The sequence below is a fragment of the Halichoeres trimaculatus genome, unplaced genomic scaffold (assembly GCF_033239565.1).
Source record: "Halichoeres trimaculatus isolate MK-OKI-2021-1 unplaced genomic scaffold, fHalTri1.1 fHalTri1_scaffold_11, whole genome shotgun sequence".
NCBI lineage: Eukaryota > Metazoa > Chordata > Actinopteri > Labriformes > Labridae > Halichoeres > Halichoeres trimaculatus.
In genome coordinates this window covers 8,808,526-8,828,320 of record NW_027437189.1, presented here as the reverse complement: position 1 = coordinate 8,828,320, position 19,795 = coordinate 8,808,526, and the positions used below count along the sequence as shown (strand labels likewise).

General features: G+C 40.3%; 1 protein-coding gene across 2 annotated transcripts; it reads left to right on the top strand.

Moving 5' to 3' along the window:
* Window positions 1-14: 14 nt before the first annotated feature.
* uckl1a (uridine-cytidine kinase 1-like 1a) lies at window positions 15-19,184 on the top strand. Of its 2 annotated transcripts, none has more exons than XM_074681957.1 (15): window positions 15-126; window positions 5,953-6,140; window positions 6,344-6,450; window positions 8,127-8,297; window positions 8,519-8,590; window positions 8,701-8,890; window positions 8,977-9,038; window positions 11,192-11,208; window positions 11,389-11,487; window positions 11,572-11,665; window positions 14,578-14,640; window positions 14,736-14,858; window positions 15,095-15,202; window positions 15,494-15,650; window positions 16,326-19,184. In XM_074681957.1, exons 1-15 carry the CDS (start codon window positions 38-40, stop codon window positions 16,403-16,405), a joined length of 1,620 nt encoding a protein of 539 aa, XP_074538058.1. In that variant the 5' UTR covers window positions 15-37; the 3' UTR covers window positions 16,406-19,184. The 2 variants fall into 2 exon arrangements, with proteins under 2 accessions (XP_074538058.1, XP_074538059.1); XM_074681958.1 differs by lacking the exon at window positions 15-126 and adding an exon at window positions 2,609-2,844.
* The last annotated feature ends 611 nt before the right edge of the window (window positions 19,185-19,795 follow it).

Below are 19,795 nucleotides of genomic sequence, written 5' to 3'. Positions count from 1 at the left end.
CTACCCATAATCCCACAGCGCGTCCAAGAAGGAATCCATGGCTCTGACCAGCCGATGCCGGCTTCGAGGTCGCAGGATCCCCATGGAAACGGAGTGCGGGAAATTAATGTCGTCCCGCTCGGACAGGTACATGATTTTATGAGTAATTTAACACCTGTGTTTGAATTTTCTACGTAACGTTTATTTTGATAATCCAGCTCCATTTTAATCCACGTACCGTTACGCTAATCACACAGACTTCCCTCATCCTCCCACAGACAGCAACAAGATATGACTCCTTCCGCTGCTAGTATTAAAAATGTTGATACAAAAACCTGTCTTAAGGGATATATGTAATAATTAAGTGTCAAAATAGAGTTATTGGATTCATAAAACGCGATAGAAAAGCAGAGCCCGTTAGAAGTAGGTGAACTGCATGTTGACACAGTTGTGCGTCACAGGCTGCGTTACGACAGACCAGAAAATCCTCATACAGGCTGAAAAATAAAGCTTTAAGTACATTCAATATGAAGCTTATTGCACTTGTTAATGTTTTCACAATGACTATTATCCCTGAAGATTGCCATTAGTCACGTTTTCCTTTGTTTTAAGTTCACCTTGATACCCTTTATTACGGAAGCGTATTGCATTCACTTGAAGAAAAAAAAAAAACAACTCAGGTTTTTCAAATTAATTTATTCTTCAGTTTTTGTTTTTTTGTGGTAATTATTTTTTTTTCTGATATATATATATTTTTTATTGGTTTGTTTTTGTTATAATTATTAAATTGGTTTGTTTTTTGTTATAATTCTTTCTGTTTTTATGGGTATTTTTTGTGGTAATTAATTTTGTTTTTCTGATTAATACTTTTTTATTGGTTTGTTTTTTTGTTATAATAATTTCTGTTTTTATGAGTATTTTTTTCTGTTTTCAGATTGCTTTTTTCCTGTTTTTCGGAGTTATTTTTTCCTGAAGTATCGAGCTACTTCGAAATCCGTGAGAACCTCCAACCTGCAGACGACTCCTGTGAATGTGTGGTGGCTCCTGTGTCCCGCACGGATCAGAGATCCTGTAAGGCACATATATGCCTTATCCTTAACTTTCTACCGGCTTTCCAATGTAGAAGCAATGCATTTTTTTAATGCCACATCTTCGTCTATTCCTTTAGTATTACATTGAACAATAAGCTTATATAAAATATAAGGATAAAGTCAAAAACATAACAAGAGTATCATACCCTGTGTGTGGCTAATACCGTACCTTTGTTGACCCGGTACGGACTGGTATAAAGTTAAGGATAAGGCATATATGTGAATATATGATCTCTGATCCGTGGGGGACACAGGAGCCACCACACATCCACAGGAGTCGTCTGCAGGTTGGAGGTTCTCACAGGATTTCGAAGTAGCTCGATACTTCAGGAAAAAAAATTACTCCTAAAAACAGGAATAAAGTAATCTGAAAACAGAAAAAAAATTACTCATAAAAACACAAATAATCATAAAAAAACAAACCAATAAAAAAATATTAATCAGAAAAACAAAATTAATTACCACAAAAAACAAACTGAAGAATAAATTACTCTGAAAAACCTGAGTTGTTGTTTTTTTCTTCAAGTGAATGCAATACGCGTCCATACTTTATGACCTATATTCATACATTCTTTATTGCAACCATCCATATAAAAATGTAGTCCAGTATTGTATAGGGTTGCAAATTTGTTGCTTTGGTGTAAAATGAAAGCATTCATACATTGAGCAAGTATTGAAATGTGTTAATAGAACACAAATTCTTAGAAAAATTAGAAATGTACTCAAGTGGAAGCATACTTATGCATAAAAGACGCATGTAAACAACCTTTTTGATTAAGTATTCAATCATATTTTGGCTTAGATTAGGCAATGGGGTGGAAAGGCTTGGAATAAGTATTTGGAAAATTTTGACACTGGATTGTAATATGCTTCAAATTGAATATGAGACTCTTAAGTTGTCGTGAAATTGAAATTATGTTATAGGATGACAGAGTAGGGCTACATCGTGGTGCATTGCTTCGCCTCATAGAAAAGAGGCCCCTGGTTCGATTTGTGCATGTGTGGGCTCGCTACCTCCCACAGTCAAAAAAACATGCTTGTCAGACGAATTGCTCAAAATTAAATCCATAGGTGGGAGTGCGTGAGAGTGGTTGTTGCTCTCTACATGTTAGCCCGTAACCAGGGCAGGAACCAGTCCAGAGTGCACCCTGCCTCTTGCCCAGTTACTGCTGGGATTGGCAGATTACATACAGCTGAATTAAAAGAATTAGCTTCTCTTCTTTTGACTTTAGGTCTTGAATTTCTTCATCAGGCTCTGGAGATCTGTTGAACTGTTTTTCCAGATCTGTAACTGTGAGTTAATGAGCTCAGTGTGGTTGGTGCTGTAGTGTTTCTTTAGCTCACTGTGGGTCAGATCAGTAGACTGAGAGGAAGGATCAGCAGAAGAAGTTCGACCTGTCCTGCTTTTGCATGAAGGTGCCTCTATTAATACCAGCCAAACAGCTCTGTACTGCCAGTGTTGCAGTGATCCTCTTATGTCTGTCATGCTCGCACACACCCAAACACACACATGGAGTTGGACAGAGGAGAAGCATGCATGGAGGGTAGCTGGCAGAGATAAGGTCAGACTTCTCCTGTTCGTGAAAGTAGAGCATGAAAGGAGTAAACTTGTGATTTACACAGGAATTGGGTTAGTGTTATTGCTGTTTTGGGAAGAAACCACAGAGAAAGGGAAGCTGGAAGGCAGGAGGATGTCATCTGAGGCAGATTCGACTCTGCTGGACTGTGCAGGGGCCAGAATCTCAGGATGCTGGTCTCTGAGATCTGATGGCAGGTAAGATCTAACTGTGGGTGTTGCTTTCTTTCGGAGCTGAAAGGATGCTATTTTTTCACACTCTATGAATATGTGAGTGATATATTAATAGTCACCAAACATGGGTTGCAGAGAGGTCAGAGGAAGTGAGGGATGTAGGTTGGTTTGGATTTTTTTAATGTGTTTTTTTCTGTGTTAGGTCACACGGTTGTGTAAAGTGTGTCAGTGCTGAACAGGAATTTGAAAGTGTGTTGCTGGAATATGCAAAACATTCATTACCCTCCTTGTTAAATTGGAGTCTTTGAATTAGAGAGAAAAGTTGTGCATTATGTAAGAAACCAGCAGAGCTCCTCATTTGATTTTTAATTATCGCCAGTGGGAATGCAAGAGCGCCTAAATGTAGCATCACTGAGTGTGACGCAAAAGCTAAGCTGACTCTTATTTGGTCTGTAGTAAACAGTGGTGTTAGAGCACAGTCTTAATTGAAGTGATGTCTGCTGTTCTAGCAAAAATAGCTTTAAGACAATACAGGAAGTGATGGGAGAATTAGCTTCAGGCCCTTTGCAGAGTACAAGTACCAAACTAACTCTGTAACAAAACTATAAATAAAACAGAGCTCACAGCAGAGAGAAGAAGTTCCTGTGGGTGTGTAAAGTCAGTTATTAGATTCTGCAATACAGTTAAAGCTTTACTGTGCTAGTTTGTTATCATGGTGCAAATGTTTACTCTTTTCATTAGAGTTCTTTTCTGTTTTAATGCGGCTCTTGAACTGATGCCACACACTACAGTATTTATAGCATCAGCTAATTTGAAACGCCTGTTTGGAAAATGACTTCTAAGATTAATTAATTATCACTAACGGGCGGTGAAATGGTCTAAGATTTAAAACAGTTGAAGTTTGAGGAGTGCTCAACGGAAAAGCTGCAGTAACAGTGGCTCAGATTCCTCCTGAAGTAAACAGCAGGTGGATTTGACTCTGCAGCACAGTCTTATGCAACAACACACTCAACAGTGTGTTTGTGTAAGTCCTCTAAATGTTTTTTTCTAACAAGACAGGTTTTTCACATTTTTAGAATTTCACCTCTAAAATTCTCCAGTGCGGTGTTAACATTAGGGATGGGTACCTTTCACCTTTGAAACAATATGGTATGGTACGGTACTAGCAATTGGTATTAGTACTCAACGGTACCAATTTTTGGTACATTTGTGTGGATACAAATTTTAATTTGTTAATTTTAATTTGTTTGGTTATTAAATCTCAAGCCCTGTGACTGACTGGTGACCAGTCCAGGGTGTACCCAAGGGGCAACATCACAGTAAAAATGAAGCCTATGCAGAAGTGCTAAAAGTCCCTGTCCGTCCAGAATCTGCTTGAGGCTGGCTGCAGAAAGACCATAAGTCACGTTCCCACCCAGCCATAAAAACAGACTTTTAGGGCATTAAAAAGCACATTTAAAGCCTGGTTAAAAAAAAAAAAAAACGTTGGTCTAGAACGCGGATTTCACTATCTGCACACATTGTACAATGAGCGATTTTTTTTTTTTCTATCTCTGCGGTTTAGAAGTTATTAGGAACATTTGATTCTCCAATCAGAGACACAGCTCAGGTCACATGACCACTGGGTGCCCTGTAGCTGCTCAAAGAAAAACTCACAGCCCACGTCATAGCAAATGTGGCTGCGTCTGTGGATTGGCTTCATTTCATGGTTTCAGGAAAAGACAGGTGACGTTGCAGATGCTTCGTCCATGTTTTATACAGTCCAGAGTGTGCCCCACCTCTCACCCTAAAACAACAGCTGGGATAGGCACCAGCCACCCGTGACCCTGCCCAGGATAAGGGGTATGGAAAATAAATCAATTAAAGAATAAAATCTACAGTTTTTCGATTTAACATATTTATTCCTGAATATATAAAATTGCAATGATGCGTTCATGTCCAGCATGGAAAATTGCCTTCTCTTCCATTCCTTCACAGTCACAAAAAAATGTTAAGGTACCTAAACATGGAACCATTTAATTTTATGTGAACTTGTACTTGGTACTACAGGCGGAATTTGGACGGTACCTATAAAAGTACCTAAATCAGTACCTATTCCTATTTAACAGGCAAAACTCACTGAAACATGGAAATATTTGAAATCTTAAAGGTTCTTTAAGTATGCAAATACAGAATGAATTACGCAAACAAATTCAGTTTCTGTGTATTTTGCCCAACATGATTTTAACGTGCTGGTGTTACACATACCACATTTGACTGAAAGGCTCGAGATTTCTTCTTCTTCAAGGAAAAGTCTCATCTCATGAGCACTCATCTTGTAATTCTTGGTTTAAGGTCTGTTTTCCCACACAGAAAACACATGTACTGTGGAACTGATATGGAGCACTGTTCTGAAATTGAGTAACTCATCATCTTTCCTGTTTTGAATGTTCATATTGACTTTATTGTCTTTGGGCCTGGGTTAGAGTCAAGCCTGTTTTACTAACTAATGTGAGAAAAGTTGCTAAAAACTCAGCCGTGTTCTTATTTTTCTAACCAAGATCAGAAACCCAACAAAATAAAGTTAAATTATACATAGGATGAAGAAAATAAGTACAAAACTCAGTTATGATGCTGGAAATCAAATTGGGTGTGTGTAGAGTGCAGATGATGGTGGAAAAGGAGGTGAAAGAAACTGAACAAGGTGCATGAAGAGAGTCATCCTGAAAAAATGAGAGGTGGCAGCTTTAATAATGACAGGGAGCACTGGGCCCATGAGCCAATCACCTTGACCTAAAAAACAACACCAAACTCTACCTGAAAAATGTTATTTTGTTGATTAGAGGTCTGGAGCCTGTAGCCACGTCTCATGCTCGGCACCAGTGGTGGGTAGTTGGCTGTAGACTGTAGCATTAGACAGTCAGAAGTTCAAATGTGTTTGTTGAGCTGTAAGATGAAAGTTTTTGATGTAAAAAAATTTAAAAAATGATTTTATATCTTATTTTCCATTTAGGATTCTGACATGTTTTGTTACCCTGGGAGAGGAGCAGCTGATTATCGCCTGCAGACTGTAGTGATGACATAATGCACCTGATTGTGTGTCTGTCCGTCTTCATGCTCTAACCTGCCCCTCTGTTTGTTCGGTTCTTGCAGTGGGAGCGGGGAGGACTCGTTGGACCGGCTCCTTCCCCCTGCTGGGGCCCCTCGCAGGAAGAGCACCACCTCACTGAGTAAAACAGAGCCTCCTCTGCTCCGCACAGGCACACGCACCATCTACACGGCAGGCCGCCCTCCCTGGTATGACGAGCACGGAGCGCAGTCCAAAGAGGCCTTTGTCATCGGTATCACACTCCCTCACGATGTTTCCACTCATGATTGTCTTTCACTACATGTTGCAGCTTTAAGCAGTAAAATCTTTTTGTCCCACTCTGTCTTACTTCCCATAAACACTTTAATTCAATTGCACATGCATACCGCCAGACAACATTAGACACACTCTGAAACACACACATAATGGCTCTTTGAATGTTGTGTGCATCTGCAGGGCTGTGTGGGGGCAGTGCCTCAGGGAAGACCACCGTGGCCAATAAGATCATCGAGGCTCTGGATGTGCCGTGGGTGGTGCTGTTATCCATGGATTCTTTCTATAAGGTTTGAGAATATTTTAGTTCTCTTTCATTTTATTTTGTTTATAGAAATAATTGACCAAGGAGAAGTGATCACACCTTAAACACGTCGCACCAATCATGACTACTCAGGCACCTGTCAATTTGCATCTCCTCACTGTGATATCTCTTTATTAGTGCTCACAGGACCCTGTTTGTGCCTGTGTGTATATTTTCCACATATGCATGTGGTGCACGTTCACTAACACTTAACTTAAGAATTGGTTAAACTGCAGAAAACTGAAATCTTATCAGGTGTTTTTGTCTCATTTTCAGTAAAAATGTGTTTTGAGACTTAGTATGTGCCACATTCACCTGACAAGTCCAGAAAAAATTCTTCTTTCAAGTTATTTAAAGAAAAAAAAAATTGTCTTAAAGCTATGGTCTACGATCTGAAACCCAGTTTGGCCGATGAGACACATTTGAAAAACGCAGCCTCACTCACCCCTCGCCTCCGTGTTTCAAGATCCCGCCCCCAGCTCGTATCAGCCTTCTTCGCCTCCTAACAACACGACCACTCCAACAGAGCAAGAAGCCGGCCGGCAGAAAATGTAACAAACAAGACTGTCATCCTCCTTGTAACACACAGTGGTAGCTTTTTCAGGACCGGCGCAATCAAAACCATGAATTAGCCGGCGAAGCAGGTCTGGCGTTGCCACTGCCAGCTGATCAGAGCAGAGCCGACTGTGGGCAAGGCCTTACCTTTCTCGGCGTGTCTTCACCAGCTCAGTTTACAATGCTAAAGTTGTGTGGCTAACTTATGCTAAAGTCTATTGACAGAGCCGACCTGTTCCGACCAGCAGCGTTCAGTCATTAGCCAGTGTAGGCACAGACTAACCAGAGTCATTCAGCTGACTTCTCCCACTGTGGTAAACAAAGTAATTACCTGTTCAACAGAAACTCAGCTGTCTCAGCGTCAGTCTTCAGTCCCAAATCCCTCTGCCGCTTTTTCCACAGGTTGTACGATTCTCCAATGTTCATTCTCCGGTGGGACCAGTATTGCTCATATTTCTTCTTTACTTCAGCCTTTTCTTCAAAACTTTTACGTTTCCTTTCCTTCAATGTGGAGGGTAACAGAAGCGGCTTCCTGGTTTCGGCGCTAGTCTTTTTCGGCTCCATAATGCTTCAGTAGCTATGCTGCTAGCTGCTCACCGATATATAAGGGAGTTAGTGGGGAGGAGGCGGGACCATGGGCATGACGGTGAGTATTGGACAGGGTATTGGATAGACTCACGGACCAATCCGAACCGTGCATGCCAGCGCGGTTTGGATTGGTCAACTAATATGCAGCTTTGCAGCCGATATACTGAATGGATTTTAGTTCCTTTTGGTCTTTATATTGTGTAGATTGGACCATAGGACCATTACAGCCCTATAAACGGTGTTATTAAGATGTACAAAGCTTCCAAAATCATAGACCATAGCTTTAACTGTCTGTAAGAGATTGTAATCTTGACAAGCACATTTCTTTTACCCCATTGGCAGATTTTTTTACTTGTTAAAGGCAGTTTAGACCTCATTTTCATCTTCTTTCTAGACTGGTCAGGTGAAAAGGGCTCATATCAAGTCTAAAAACACACATTTTTTTCTCAAAACAGGAGAAAATATGATTGATCAGTAAAATGATGATTCACATTTTAAATGTTTATCTGTGTTTTACAGGATTTATCTCCAGAGGAGCAGACGTTGGCAGCAAACAATGACTACAACTTTGATCATCCCGGAGCCTTTGACTTTGAGCTGCTGGTGGCCACTCTACGAAAACTGAAGCAAGGCAAGAGCGTGAAGATCCCAGTGTATGATTTCACCACACACAGACGACAAAAAGACTGGGTGAGCCGTGAGATCTGTAGAAAACTCCTCAGTAACAGCTTTTTTCTGAAAGCTGAGCATAAAATATGTGTCCTGTAAGACTGAAAAGAAGTTGTTGTGATGCTTTCAGTGCATGTGGAATATCTTCAGTCTGCAGCTGTGTTTTTGAAAAGCTGAACTGACTCCTCGTGAAATACCTTTCCAATTTTGAAGACAGCTCTGTTTCTTTCCTCCGTGTGCAGAAAAACGTCTATGGAGCCAGTGTGATTATATTTGAAGGAATTATGTCTTTTGCAGACAAAGAGCTCCTTCAGGTGAGGCTGTGTGTTTTCTTTGCTCCTTTCTTCCTGAAGAATTCACCTTCAGGAGTTCATGTCTGAGCAGCTGCTGTGCACTGAGGTGTGACCACTCTCTCCGCCTGCAGCTCCTGGATATGAAAATATTTGTAGATACAGATTCGGACATTCGGCTCGTCCGCCGGCTCCGCAGAGACATCACTGACCGTGGACGGGACATCGAAGGCGTCATCAAGCAGTACAACAAGTTTGTGAAGCCAGCCTTTGAGCAGTACATCGAGCCAACCATGAGGCTGGCTGATATCGTGGTGCCAAGAGGTGAGCCTGGGAAAAATCTGGAACATTTAAACCAACAGATTAAGTCAGAATTTGTAACTGTAATGTGTACATTTCTTTTCTTCAAGGTGGAGGGAATATGGTGGCCATCGATCTGATTGTTCAGCATGTTCACAGCCAGCTGGAGGAGGTAAAACACAGACTGTACACAGGAGGGTGGCGCCATCATGTGGTTAAAAGGTTTAGCATACAGACAGAAAGTGAAGCTCTCCACTGCTTAAAACCAATCAGATATTTTCATAAGCAGATTGTCCAGTTTTTATCTCTGTTACTCCAAAAAACAGGAATGAAATACATTCTGGTTTTCCTCTGTATTTATCATTTTCTCTGCAAATCATTTTATTTTATTTCTCTATGACACAGGTCACAACTGTTGCTGGAGATGATGATAAACACAGTTCAATTATGAAATCAATTGAAATTTTTATCTATTAATCCATTTCAAATCTTTTGAGTGGAAATTTCTCTCTTATTTTATGTATAACTGTTACAATTATAAGAATTTAAAATAGATTTTTTGTTCGTTTTTTTTTTTCAAGTATAGATGGTAAACACAGTGCTAAAAGGGCAGAAAACTCTAAAACAATATTTAGATATTAAATGTAATTGAAAAAACTCAGAATTTACTCTCACATAAAAAAAGGAATAAAATGAATAAGATTTTCACAAGAAACTTTACAGGAACAATTGATGTAAATACAGTTACTACAGGAACTAGCCACTAAACTAGAACTATAAAATGTGAAAAGTCAGGTTTATTAGTTTCTGTGAATGTTTGTTGTTAAGTCGGATATTTGTACAACTGTATCAACACCACAGCAATGAGTTTAATAATACACATTTATTTTAGAAAAAATGGGATTAACCCTATACAAGTTCTTTTCAACCAGAAGTTCCAGGAACTTTTAGTTTTATAGGTCCAGTTTACAGTGTCACTTATACCTCGTTTCCACCAAACTGGTGCTAATACTGGTTCCAGCCCAGTGTTTAAGCCGCGTTTCCACCAAGCAGTCCGGGTTGGTTCCACAGCAAACTGTGCCCTCTCGTGGGTGGCGTGTAAGCTGGAGGCCGCAGCTGTAAACAATAGCGTGACGCCGTAGCAGCTTACCCCGCTAATAAATCTAACGAAGAAGAAAAACGCGACACATTAAACAAAGAGCACAGATGGAAGACATGCAGCATTTTGTCCTCTCTGTGATTAGCATGTAGCTCTTCGATACAAAGTGCAATCAAACTTTGTTTCAGAGAAGTCTGTGTGCCGCCAGGAGAAATACAGCCACGGTGCACGCAAGCTCCCGTTTGTGGTCTCTGAAGTCCTTTTTCAACTTCTTAAGCTTGTTTGGGAGCTGCTCGACACTCCGCTTGTAGCCGGCTGCAGCCATCTCCTGCTGGAACTTCTCATAAACTGGTTTGGTCCGCTTCTTTGGAGGACCACAGTAACAGAAAGCACTTGGTCTCCTCTGTCCACTGTTGTTTTTGGTTAGCATCCATGTCCATCTCTTGAGACCAAATTTAGAAAAACAACATGCAAATCGCTTGTTAGCTTTAAAAGTGGCGATTGTCAGATAATCCCACCTCCCACCCTCTGACCCCTACCACTACCCCTTGCCCCCGTGACGCAGTGGGTGCTTGCTCTGGCCCAGGAAAGAGTTGGTGCTTGATAAGCACCAGTTTTTAGCACCTGGAGCCAGCGCTTTCTCAGTGGAAACATGAAAAACTGGTGCCAAGTCAGGGACTGGCCTGGAACTAGCACCGAAAAGGCACCGGTGGAAAAGGGTCACACAGGGAGCTCATGGAGACTCATTCCTGCCATTAGACAATAAAAAGACATGATTTTTTAGTAGTTATTAAAAAATATGACCCAGAACTAAATTTAGATCCTTGTACCTGCAGTCAAAAAGAAAACTCAAAAAGATCCTAATCCCTGGGGAAAGTTCCTGCAGTGAAAAAGTACATGATATACTTAAAATTTTCAAGATGAGTAATTAGATAACAGAATTGAGATCTACAAGTATCATAGTTTGGCAGATGAGGAGGCAGTGAAGGAAAAATTTAATAGACAATAAATCTGTTTAGGTTGTTTATGCCATTTAAGCTCATGTGGTTTGTTATGAATCCATCATCAGTGGAGCATAGAGGAATGATAAAGATGAGGGGTGTCCTTTAATTATAGCACAATGTAATGTGTTATCTCAAATGAATATTAACATCCACAGCAGGATCTCCTCACTAACCACATTTTAACCTCTTACATTTTCTCTTTCTGACCCTCTCTGCACGCAGCGTGAGCTCAGCTCCAGGTATGCTGATGTGCGCCCTGCTTTTTCTCATTCCTGTAGACGTGTCATCACTTTGTGTTTTCTGTCACTATTTGTCTACGTGGTTAACCCTTCCATCTGAATGTGGGACTGCTTCATATCTCCTCAGTGTCGCAGAATAAAACGGTAACACTTTTGCTCATTACCTCTGCTTGCTCTCAGGGCGCTCTTGGCCTCGGCTCAGCAGACTCAGCCGCTGCCTCAGACGCTCAGCGTGTTGGAGAGCACGCCGCAGGTCAGAGGCCTGCACACCATCATCAGGTACTGACCTGTGGTGTTTTGAGTCCTCACAGTGCCCACAGGGTAATGAAAACTGAAAACACATTTTCTGTTTGTGTAACGCAGGAATAAAGAAACCAGCAGGGATGAGTTTATCTTCTACTCAAAGAGATTAATGCGGCTTCTCATCGAACACGCGCTGACATTTCTACCATCCCAGGTGAGTGGATTTTAACTACTTAGTAAATAATCACAAGGCTGTATTTAATAGTGTTATGATAAATATGGTCACTCTTTGTAGTAAGCTACAGAAAAGTCTCATCTGACGCTGAAGCTCCCTGTAGGAGGATGGCTTTAACGTCATCTTTTATTTCTTTATTTTACAGCTCACTGTACTGTTACTGGTTGACTTATTTACACTGACATCATTTATTGGATGACCTGCAAAGTCTGTCAAAAATAAAGTTGATCTCAAATAGGGATGGGTACCTTTCACATTTGAAATGGTACCTGGCAATCGGTACCAGTACTCAACGGTACCATTTGGTACTTTTTTGTGTTTATGTCGTAAAAAATGTCAAATTGTTTAATATTAAAATATCAAATTTCCTCAATTTAACATATTTTTCTTCAATATATAACCTTGCAATGCTGTGTTCATGTCTAGTATGGAAAATCACTCTTCCTCTACCTCAAGTCACAAGGATGCATTTAGGTGCCTGAACATGGTACCTTTTGATTTTAGTGAATCGGTACTTTTGACAGAATTCAGTTGGTACGTATAAAAGTACCTAATTCAATACCCATCCCTAATCCCAAAGAATGAGCCGCTTTAACCATCCAAATCTTGTGCAGCCAAATACTCTACTTACCCTGTGAGTAAAGGTCTTTGCACAGTGAGTCTGTTTTATTTTGTCTGAAAGTGTCGCATGTCACAAAAGAAATTAAATCCCATTCAATCCCATGTTTTTGAGTCACATTTGTACACTCACTCTGGAACTTTCTCTCTCTTTTTTCAAAGATTCAATTTTTTGCCTTCATTCCCATCCACCCAGCTCCTTTCCTGAGTAGTTTGACCATTCAGAGACGCTGTAGGCTACTTGCAAAATCACATTCTCACATTTTCTGGCATATTTTCTCTACACATTTCTGGCGTTGTTTAGATAATGAATGAAAACTTGTGAAATTGTGTGCGACGGTGTGTCTGTATGCCTGTGTGTGTGTGCCTGTGCACATACCTCAAACATACTGACAGCTAAGGATGGGAATTGATACGATTTTGTCAATACTGGTGCCCTTATCGATCTGTTTCTTTATGAATTCCCTTCACAATTCCTGTTGTGAATTTTCTTGGTACAAAAAGTAGCTTTACAGGTTTTCTGTGTCAACAACATTTAATTGAGTTTATACTGTAAGTGAATAAAATGTAATTGGTCCTTGAATCTGGATATTTCTGGGCATAATTATACAGAAACAGGTAAAAATTGCGCACAATGTGACGTTGATGTACTGTGTTGTAATATATTGATAATTCAAGTAGGCCATCTAGTGTCTCAAAGTGGTTATAGCAATGGTTTAAGTTGTTTGGAAGCTTTCCGTAGTTATGAAGTCAGCCATGAGCCTTTCAATTACCTGTTAGCTTTTGACATTTGAAATTCTCAGTATTTTTTACAAAGAGTTGATGTGATATGTTTCTGTGATGAAAGTTGAAATTCTATTCTGAAGCTGAAGTTATACTGATGTATGCTAACTGCTAGCATATCAATGCATTTCCCATATAAGTTAGCATCAAGCTTCCGCTATTTTGTTATTTTGGTAAATAAGGTGATTTATACCATTTTGAATGTACTGGATATGAATCTCCTGAGAGAGTAATGTTCATTATTTTGTGAAGTCAGTTCTTCAGTAAAACTTCAAGCTGAAAATCCTGAATCAGAGTTTTCTTGGGAATCGTTATCTAACTGCTAAGCTAAGATAGCTGCAGCAGACTTGTTGATGTAAGGCCCGGCAGCTCTGGCAAAATGTAAAGAATTGATAAGGGAATCGTTAAGCACAAAGGCTAACAATATCGATGGATTGAAACATTTCTTAATGAGTCCCAACAGGAATCGGTTTTCGATTCCCATCCATACTGATAGCCGCTGCTCAGGATCAATTGCTTGGTAATTCCATTTTTCTGGTACTGTGAATATATAAAAATAAACACATCAGATTCAGTGTGCAAGGTGTCTTTGCGTGATGTTTTTTTTTTTTCAGATTACAGATCCAAAAAACGCATTCGAAAAATCAGACTCAGTGTTCAAAGACCTTAACTTTAACAGTCTGTTCACAGTATGGGCCATTTAATACGACTTCTACTAAACCTTTATATGTTCTGATTTACAAGCACAACATCTGTTTTTTGATTCTTTTATTTCATTCTTCAGGCAGCCATCAGCTCAAGTTTCTTCTTCTTCTATATTATGTAAAACAACTTACAGACATAATTACTCGTTAGACATAATTATAATAATCAGGCGTTGACTGTTATCACAGTGATGTCTGTGTCACAGCTATTGTTGCGTGGTAACAAAGATGAAGAAAGGGGACTGTTTTGAAAATGTCACTTTTGATGCATGCAAGTGCTAAACGGCTTTAGAGCATCTTAATTAATCTCTGTCTCTTTACAATGTTTGCTGGTTGATTCTGTCTAGAATATCTAATGAAAAATCTTGTTTTATGTACCAATAAGAAGAAGCTTTTCACAACAATTACAGCTGTCCACTGTGGACTTAACAGAAAAGAGGAGCGAATAAATGCTCACATCGCTGGGGTGTCAGGGGAAGTTCAAGTCGAGGCAAAACTTTTTGGAGAAACTGTCAGAAGTGAAGTTGATTAAACACATTCTGTGATGAATGTGTTGGAGAGAAAAAACTGCATTTAAGAACAAACTATCTCAGGCTTCAGCATTCCACATCGGCAGGTGAAAAGGCAGGGAGCTCTCAGAGCAGGGCCATGCTGCAAAGTTTAAGTTATTCCACGTAAATACTGAACTCTTTAGATGAGAGCGCTCTTAACTGAATTGTTGTCGACGTATTTTTGGTTGTGTTGGAGAAGTCTGACTGTAAACTTCCTTCTTGTTTTCTCTTACAGCCATGTGTGGTTCAGACTCCTCAGGGTCAGGAGTACGAGGGCCGCAGCTACAACGGGAAAGGGGTCAGTGATGCAGTTCTGCTAACTCATTTTAAACTGGTGTGTGTATCTGTGTGTGTGTGTTTTGTTGTCACACTCTTCTCTGCTTGTCTCCACAGATCACCGGTGTGTCAGTCCTGAGGGCGGGAGAGACAATGGAGCCCGCTCTGAGGGCGGTTTGCAAAGATGTGCGCATTGGGAAGATCCTCATCCAGACCAACCTCGACTCAGGGGAACCAGAGGTATAAAAAAATAAAAATTTAGTAAAAAAAACAAAAAACAACTTCCATTAAATCTTTAGAGTGTGTTTGTGTCTGTGCTGTTGAAAGGCTGGGTGGACAGTGTCGTAAAAATCAAAGATGTTAAAAATGTTTGACTTTTTTTTTTCTTTCTTCCACATGATGTGTGTCTCCGTGGTAACTACCCTTCCTGCTTTTGTAACCATGGTAACCTGTCTCCTCCTCTCCGGCCTTGCCAGCTGCATTACCTGCGTCTGCCCAAAGACATCAGCGAAGATCATGTCATCCTAATGGACAGCACTGTCTCTACCGGAGCTGCTGCCATGATGGCAGTGAGAGTCCTGCTGGTGGGTTCAGATTATTATTATTCCTCTTTTATTAATTTAAGATTATTAATCACAGTTTGCTTTAATTATGCTTTTAAAGGCACAGCTGCTCTTTGTTCTTTATTTGTGTTTCATATTTACTTTGTGAGATTATTTTCACCCTGCTGAGGCTAGATTTCTGCAAAGGTCTTCCTTCAACTCATTGTCCCTCTGATAACAATGAAGATGATGATGGTGATGATGATGATGATGATGATGAGGGTTGACTCAGGCATCCATTGTCATTCGTGTGTGATGTGTGTGCCTGATCAGGATCACGAGGTACAGGAGGATAAAATCGTGTTGGTGTCGCTGTTGATGGCAGAGCTCGGCGTTCACTCTGTGGCCTACGCCTTCCCAAAGGTCAAAATCATCACCACCGCCGTGGACAAGAGTCTGGACGATTTCTTACACGTAACCCCTGGAATTGGTGAGTCACAAAAAGCACACTCATCCTGCAAACTCCCTTTGGTTGAAAAACATCTAAAGATGATCTTATGTTCAGGATAACACCCTGACCTCTATGTGCAGGATTTAGGGCATGATCAAAGTTTTGGACTGAAAATGTCCTGAGCCTTTCAGAAGACACAGATAAAAATATTTTTGTTTCAAGTTGACAAGTTTTATTTCATGTCCCAGCAGATTCTAATTTTATATTCATGTCACATAAATTTGGAGCAAACACTGCTCTTGATCACAGCTGTAACCAAAGTACACAGAACGAACATCAAACAGACCCGTCTGTTCGCAGATAATTACACACAACTACATAATTAAAGATGCTCTGTAAACATTAAGATGATTTTAAAATATATATTAGATAATCTACAAAACGAGTTAATCAGACAGAAAAGAGGTCAGTATTGTTGGCCTCTTTTTTGAAACTGTCTTTATTCTGAGTCAGGGTATCGTCCTTCAGTTTGATGAGCTCCTTCTCATTTCACTAAACTTAAACAAACATCATTTGAAACTTTAAAGGAAATACAAAGCAAATCTTTCACATGTAGGATTCAGTCTTTACTCAAATCAAATCACTTTAAACCTTTTATTCTAATGCTTAGACTTGACTCTTTCTCACACATCAGACGCTGTTGTGTCCTTTCAGGTGACTTCGGGGACCGATACTTTGGCACAGACGGAACAGACAGCTGGAGCGACGATGACCAGGACCAGCCGTCGTACTGACACACTTCTGTGAGCCTCTGTGAAAAGAAACTCGAACACTACTTGAAAACTTCTTTTAAAGTTTCCTCTCTCCTTCAGGCACAAACGGGCAAAAACAAAAACTCTTATAATCTCTTTTTTTACTGTACATGAGGTTTTATACTCTAAACAACACGTGAGTCTTTGTTGGGGTGAGCACAGGAGTTACAAACAGGAGGGTCACAGTGCCATGACCTCTGAGGTGATGGATATAATAAAACAGCCAAATAAAGAGTTAAAACAGGGTAGCACCAGCTGTTAATGTCATGTTCGTGTTGTTTTAACATCAGTTACTCATAGTCAACATGTTTTTAGTCATATTTGGACATTTTCACCTTTATCAGATGGGACAGCTAAAGAAAGACTGGAAACATGGGGCGTAGAGAGTGAAGGGGGACATGCAGCAAATGATGAACAGCTGGTTTTAAGCAGAAACTTCTGTGATGAGGACTATAGCCTCTGTATACAATAAGCCAAAGGCGCCCCCTCTCGCAGCTCTATGATGGCGCATGAGCTAAATAATGTCAACATGCTAACAGCTACAGTGCATGTAAGCATGTAGGTTGCCAACATGATGAGGATGAGGATTTCAGGGGTTTTTTTTGTTATTGTTGTTTGTTTTTTCAAAGGTATCTTTTTGCCTTTTTTCAGAGGACAGGATCAGGTCAGGAATAACAGGGTAGGAGTGACAGGACATGCAGGAAAGGCACTACAGGTTGGACCCAGACCCACGCCAACCTCTCAAAGGCTTGCCTTTTAGAGCGCCACCTAGACTGCTAGTCCATGCCGGTGCCCAAAGTATCAGGTATCATTGAAACTCGTTCATGTGTGGACTTTGACTGAACGATTGGGTTATAAGGAGCAGAATATCACTAAGACTGTATCTTTAAAGGTCCAGAAATGCTCAAAATTCCTCATGTTTGTCTTTTTATGATTTAATGTTTGACTTAAAAATGTTAAACCAGAAAAGGTCAGATGATCCAATCTTAACATGATATGAGAAATATATATTTGACTCTGTTTAAAAAAATCCATTGAATATTTGTTTAGACATTCAGTCAGGATGAAAGCAGACTGAAAGATAAGCCAACATTTTTGTTTGCAGAGGCATGCAGCTCACAGGAATAACAAAGTAAACAGCCAAAGATTTTTTATCATCAGTGTCAGGGATGTTAATGAAAATTTTTGGCCACTACCGATATCTGATATTAATATTGTTGTTATGGCTGATAACGGGTATTTGCCGATACCGATATTTGCCGATGTTGGTTAAAACAAAACAAAGCAAAAACAGTCTGAGATGATGTGTTGTGGTAGTTCAGAGAGAAAGAGTGGTGCAATTGTGAAAAAAGACGACCATGGAGGGTATCTAAGGATGGAGCGCCTGGGATGAACGTGAGCAAAAAAGTATGTTTTGTCTGTTTTTTGGATCAAAAACAGGAGGAAAGACATAAAAGACGAGAGTCCACTCTTCTTAAGTAGTTTTGGTGTTTACATAGTCATAGAAAACAACATTATTTGGGTCTTTAAAGGTTGTTCAAGATACTCTAAAAATGGCAGACAGCTAATTAGTAAATATCGGCAGATACCGATATTGATACCGATGAATCGTGCATCCCTATTCTTTCTAGATTTATTAAATACATGTGTGAGATTTTCAAGTCTGAGCAAAGCAGCACGTATTTATAAATTTCACACAGACTCTATGGTTTGCTGCTCTGAGACAGAGACGGGATTATTGATACTTCTAATTTTGTGACAGATTTTGTTCTCCAGCTGAAACCAAATGATGGCTTTTATTTTATAAAGAAAAAGCAAAACTTGGTAATAAAAACCTGGGAAGGCAACACTACATTTTCAGAAAAGAAATAAAATCTTATTTTGGTTTTGCAGTTTCTAAAGTTTTTTTTTTTTTAACCCAATGGTCGAAAAAAAAGTTCAGAGTTTCCGTTAAAGATAGAAAAATCTGCCTCACAGCTCAGTGACTGCGATGTTGGTGTTCACACATGAAAGGCAGAGAAACTGCGGCTAATTATAGCAAAGTTTGAACAGCTTTATGAACAGCTGGTGCAACTGGCACAGGAACACGTTTGACTGCGAGTCCATTATTTTACCTCCGTACTCTAAGCTGCTTTTCAGAGATGGTATAATGTGATTCAGTGAGGAAAAACTCCCGTTAAAAAACACATTATTATAGAGTAGATATATGAAGTTTTATATTAAACATAGAACAGATGTGAGTAAATCTCTAAGTCGGGGGATAAAAACATCTTTGACATCGTCTCACTGCCTTTTTCCCACTTCTCGTATAAAAGATGTTCTGATCGACGCCGTGTGAGCTGGATCGTCGTGTTCCAGGTCACGGCCGGTCACCTCTGAGTATTTTTCCACGCTCCTGTGACTCTCAGGGTTCACACACAGGCTGCCTGACTCCCCCCTGTGATGCACTTTAAGGCCTGAAGGTGTCAGTATAGCTCACAATTAGCTTCTCTTTCAGTTTGATTTATAGTCCCTGAGAAACCACAGAACAGAAGAATGCACAGACTCACCTGACTCACTTCCATCGTACGAGTTTAACATCTAAGATCTGCTGTCATGAACGTGAGAACGACGTCTTTGTGGGAGGTTTTTTTTCTGATGCAGGATGCAGTGTGATGAAGCTTTCTTACAAAAATGTTACAGATCATGATGTTTGTGATTTCAGGTTCACAAAATGAGCAATAAAAAAAACCTGGAGCCTCCTGGTTTCCGCTCCTTCTTGTGCTCAGTGTCGACTCCAAACGTGAACACGCCTCGCCCCGCTAGACGGTAAAAATAATGAGATTCCCTCAGCCAGTTTACGACCTTCTGCTCATTTTCTCTGCTGTCTGATTTCTGTCTCTCATCGCTGTCACGCACGCTCAATGAATGCTGCGCTCTCATTCATGTGTTTATTCACTCATTCATGCCCCTCACACTCAGATTAATACATCACAGAAGCTGTGAATGTTGTATCATCCTCACACCTACAGCTTCTCCCGCTCCTGTTTGTTTTGTTTTCCTCCTCGCCTAGCGGCTGACACTGTGATCACGGATGTCACACGACGCACGCCGTATCCTCCAAGACAGCAGAAGACTCGCTTCGCCCATGTGACTACTGCCTCAAGGTTAACCTGTTACCATGGAGACAAGCCCGCCAATGAAAATTCAGCAGACGGTTGCGATGTTGACTGCAAGCTTTTTGTTTTAAGGGGTGACCTATTTTTTTTCCCCTTTTCTCCCCCTCTTCCTCCTCCTCCTCCTCCTCCTCCTCCTCCTCCTCTTCCCCTCTACCGCTACTCAGACGCAGACCCCACTACTTGGGCGCACGTGCATGTTCACACAGACAGATAA

Excerpts from the sequence above, each read along its gene's own strand:
- uckl1a (XM_074681957.1), top strand. The coding sequence starts at position 38 with ATGGCTCTGACCAGCCGATGCCGGCTTCGAGGTCGCAGGATCCCCATG. Across the intron at positions 6,451-8,126 it reads CCATGGATTCTTTCTATAAG|GATTTATCTCCAGAGGAGCA; the intron begins GTTTGAGAATAT and ends TGTGTTTTACAG. Across the intron at positions 14,641-14,735 it reads GCAGCTACAACGGGAAAGGG|ATCACCGGTGTGTCAGTCCT; the intron begins GTCAGTGATGCA and ends TTGTCTCCACAG.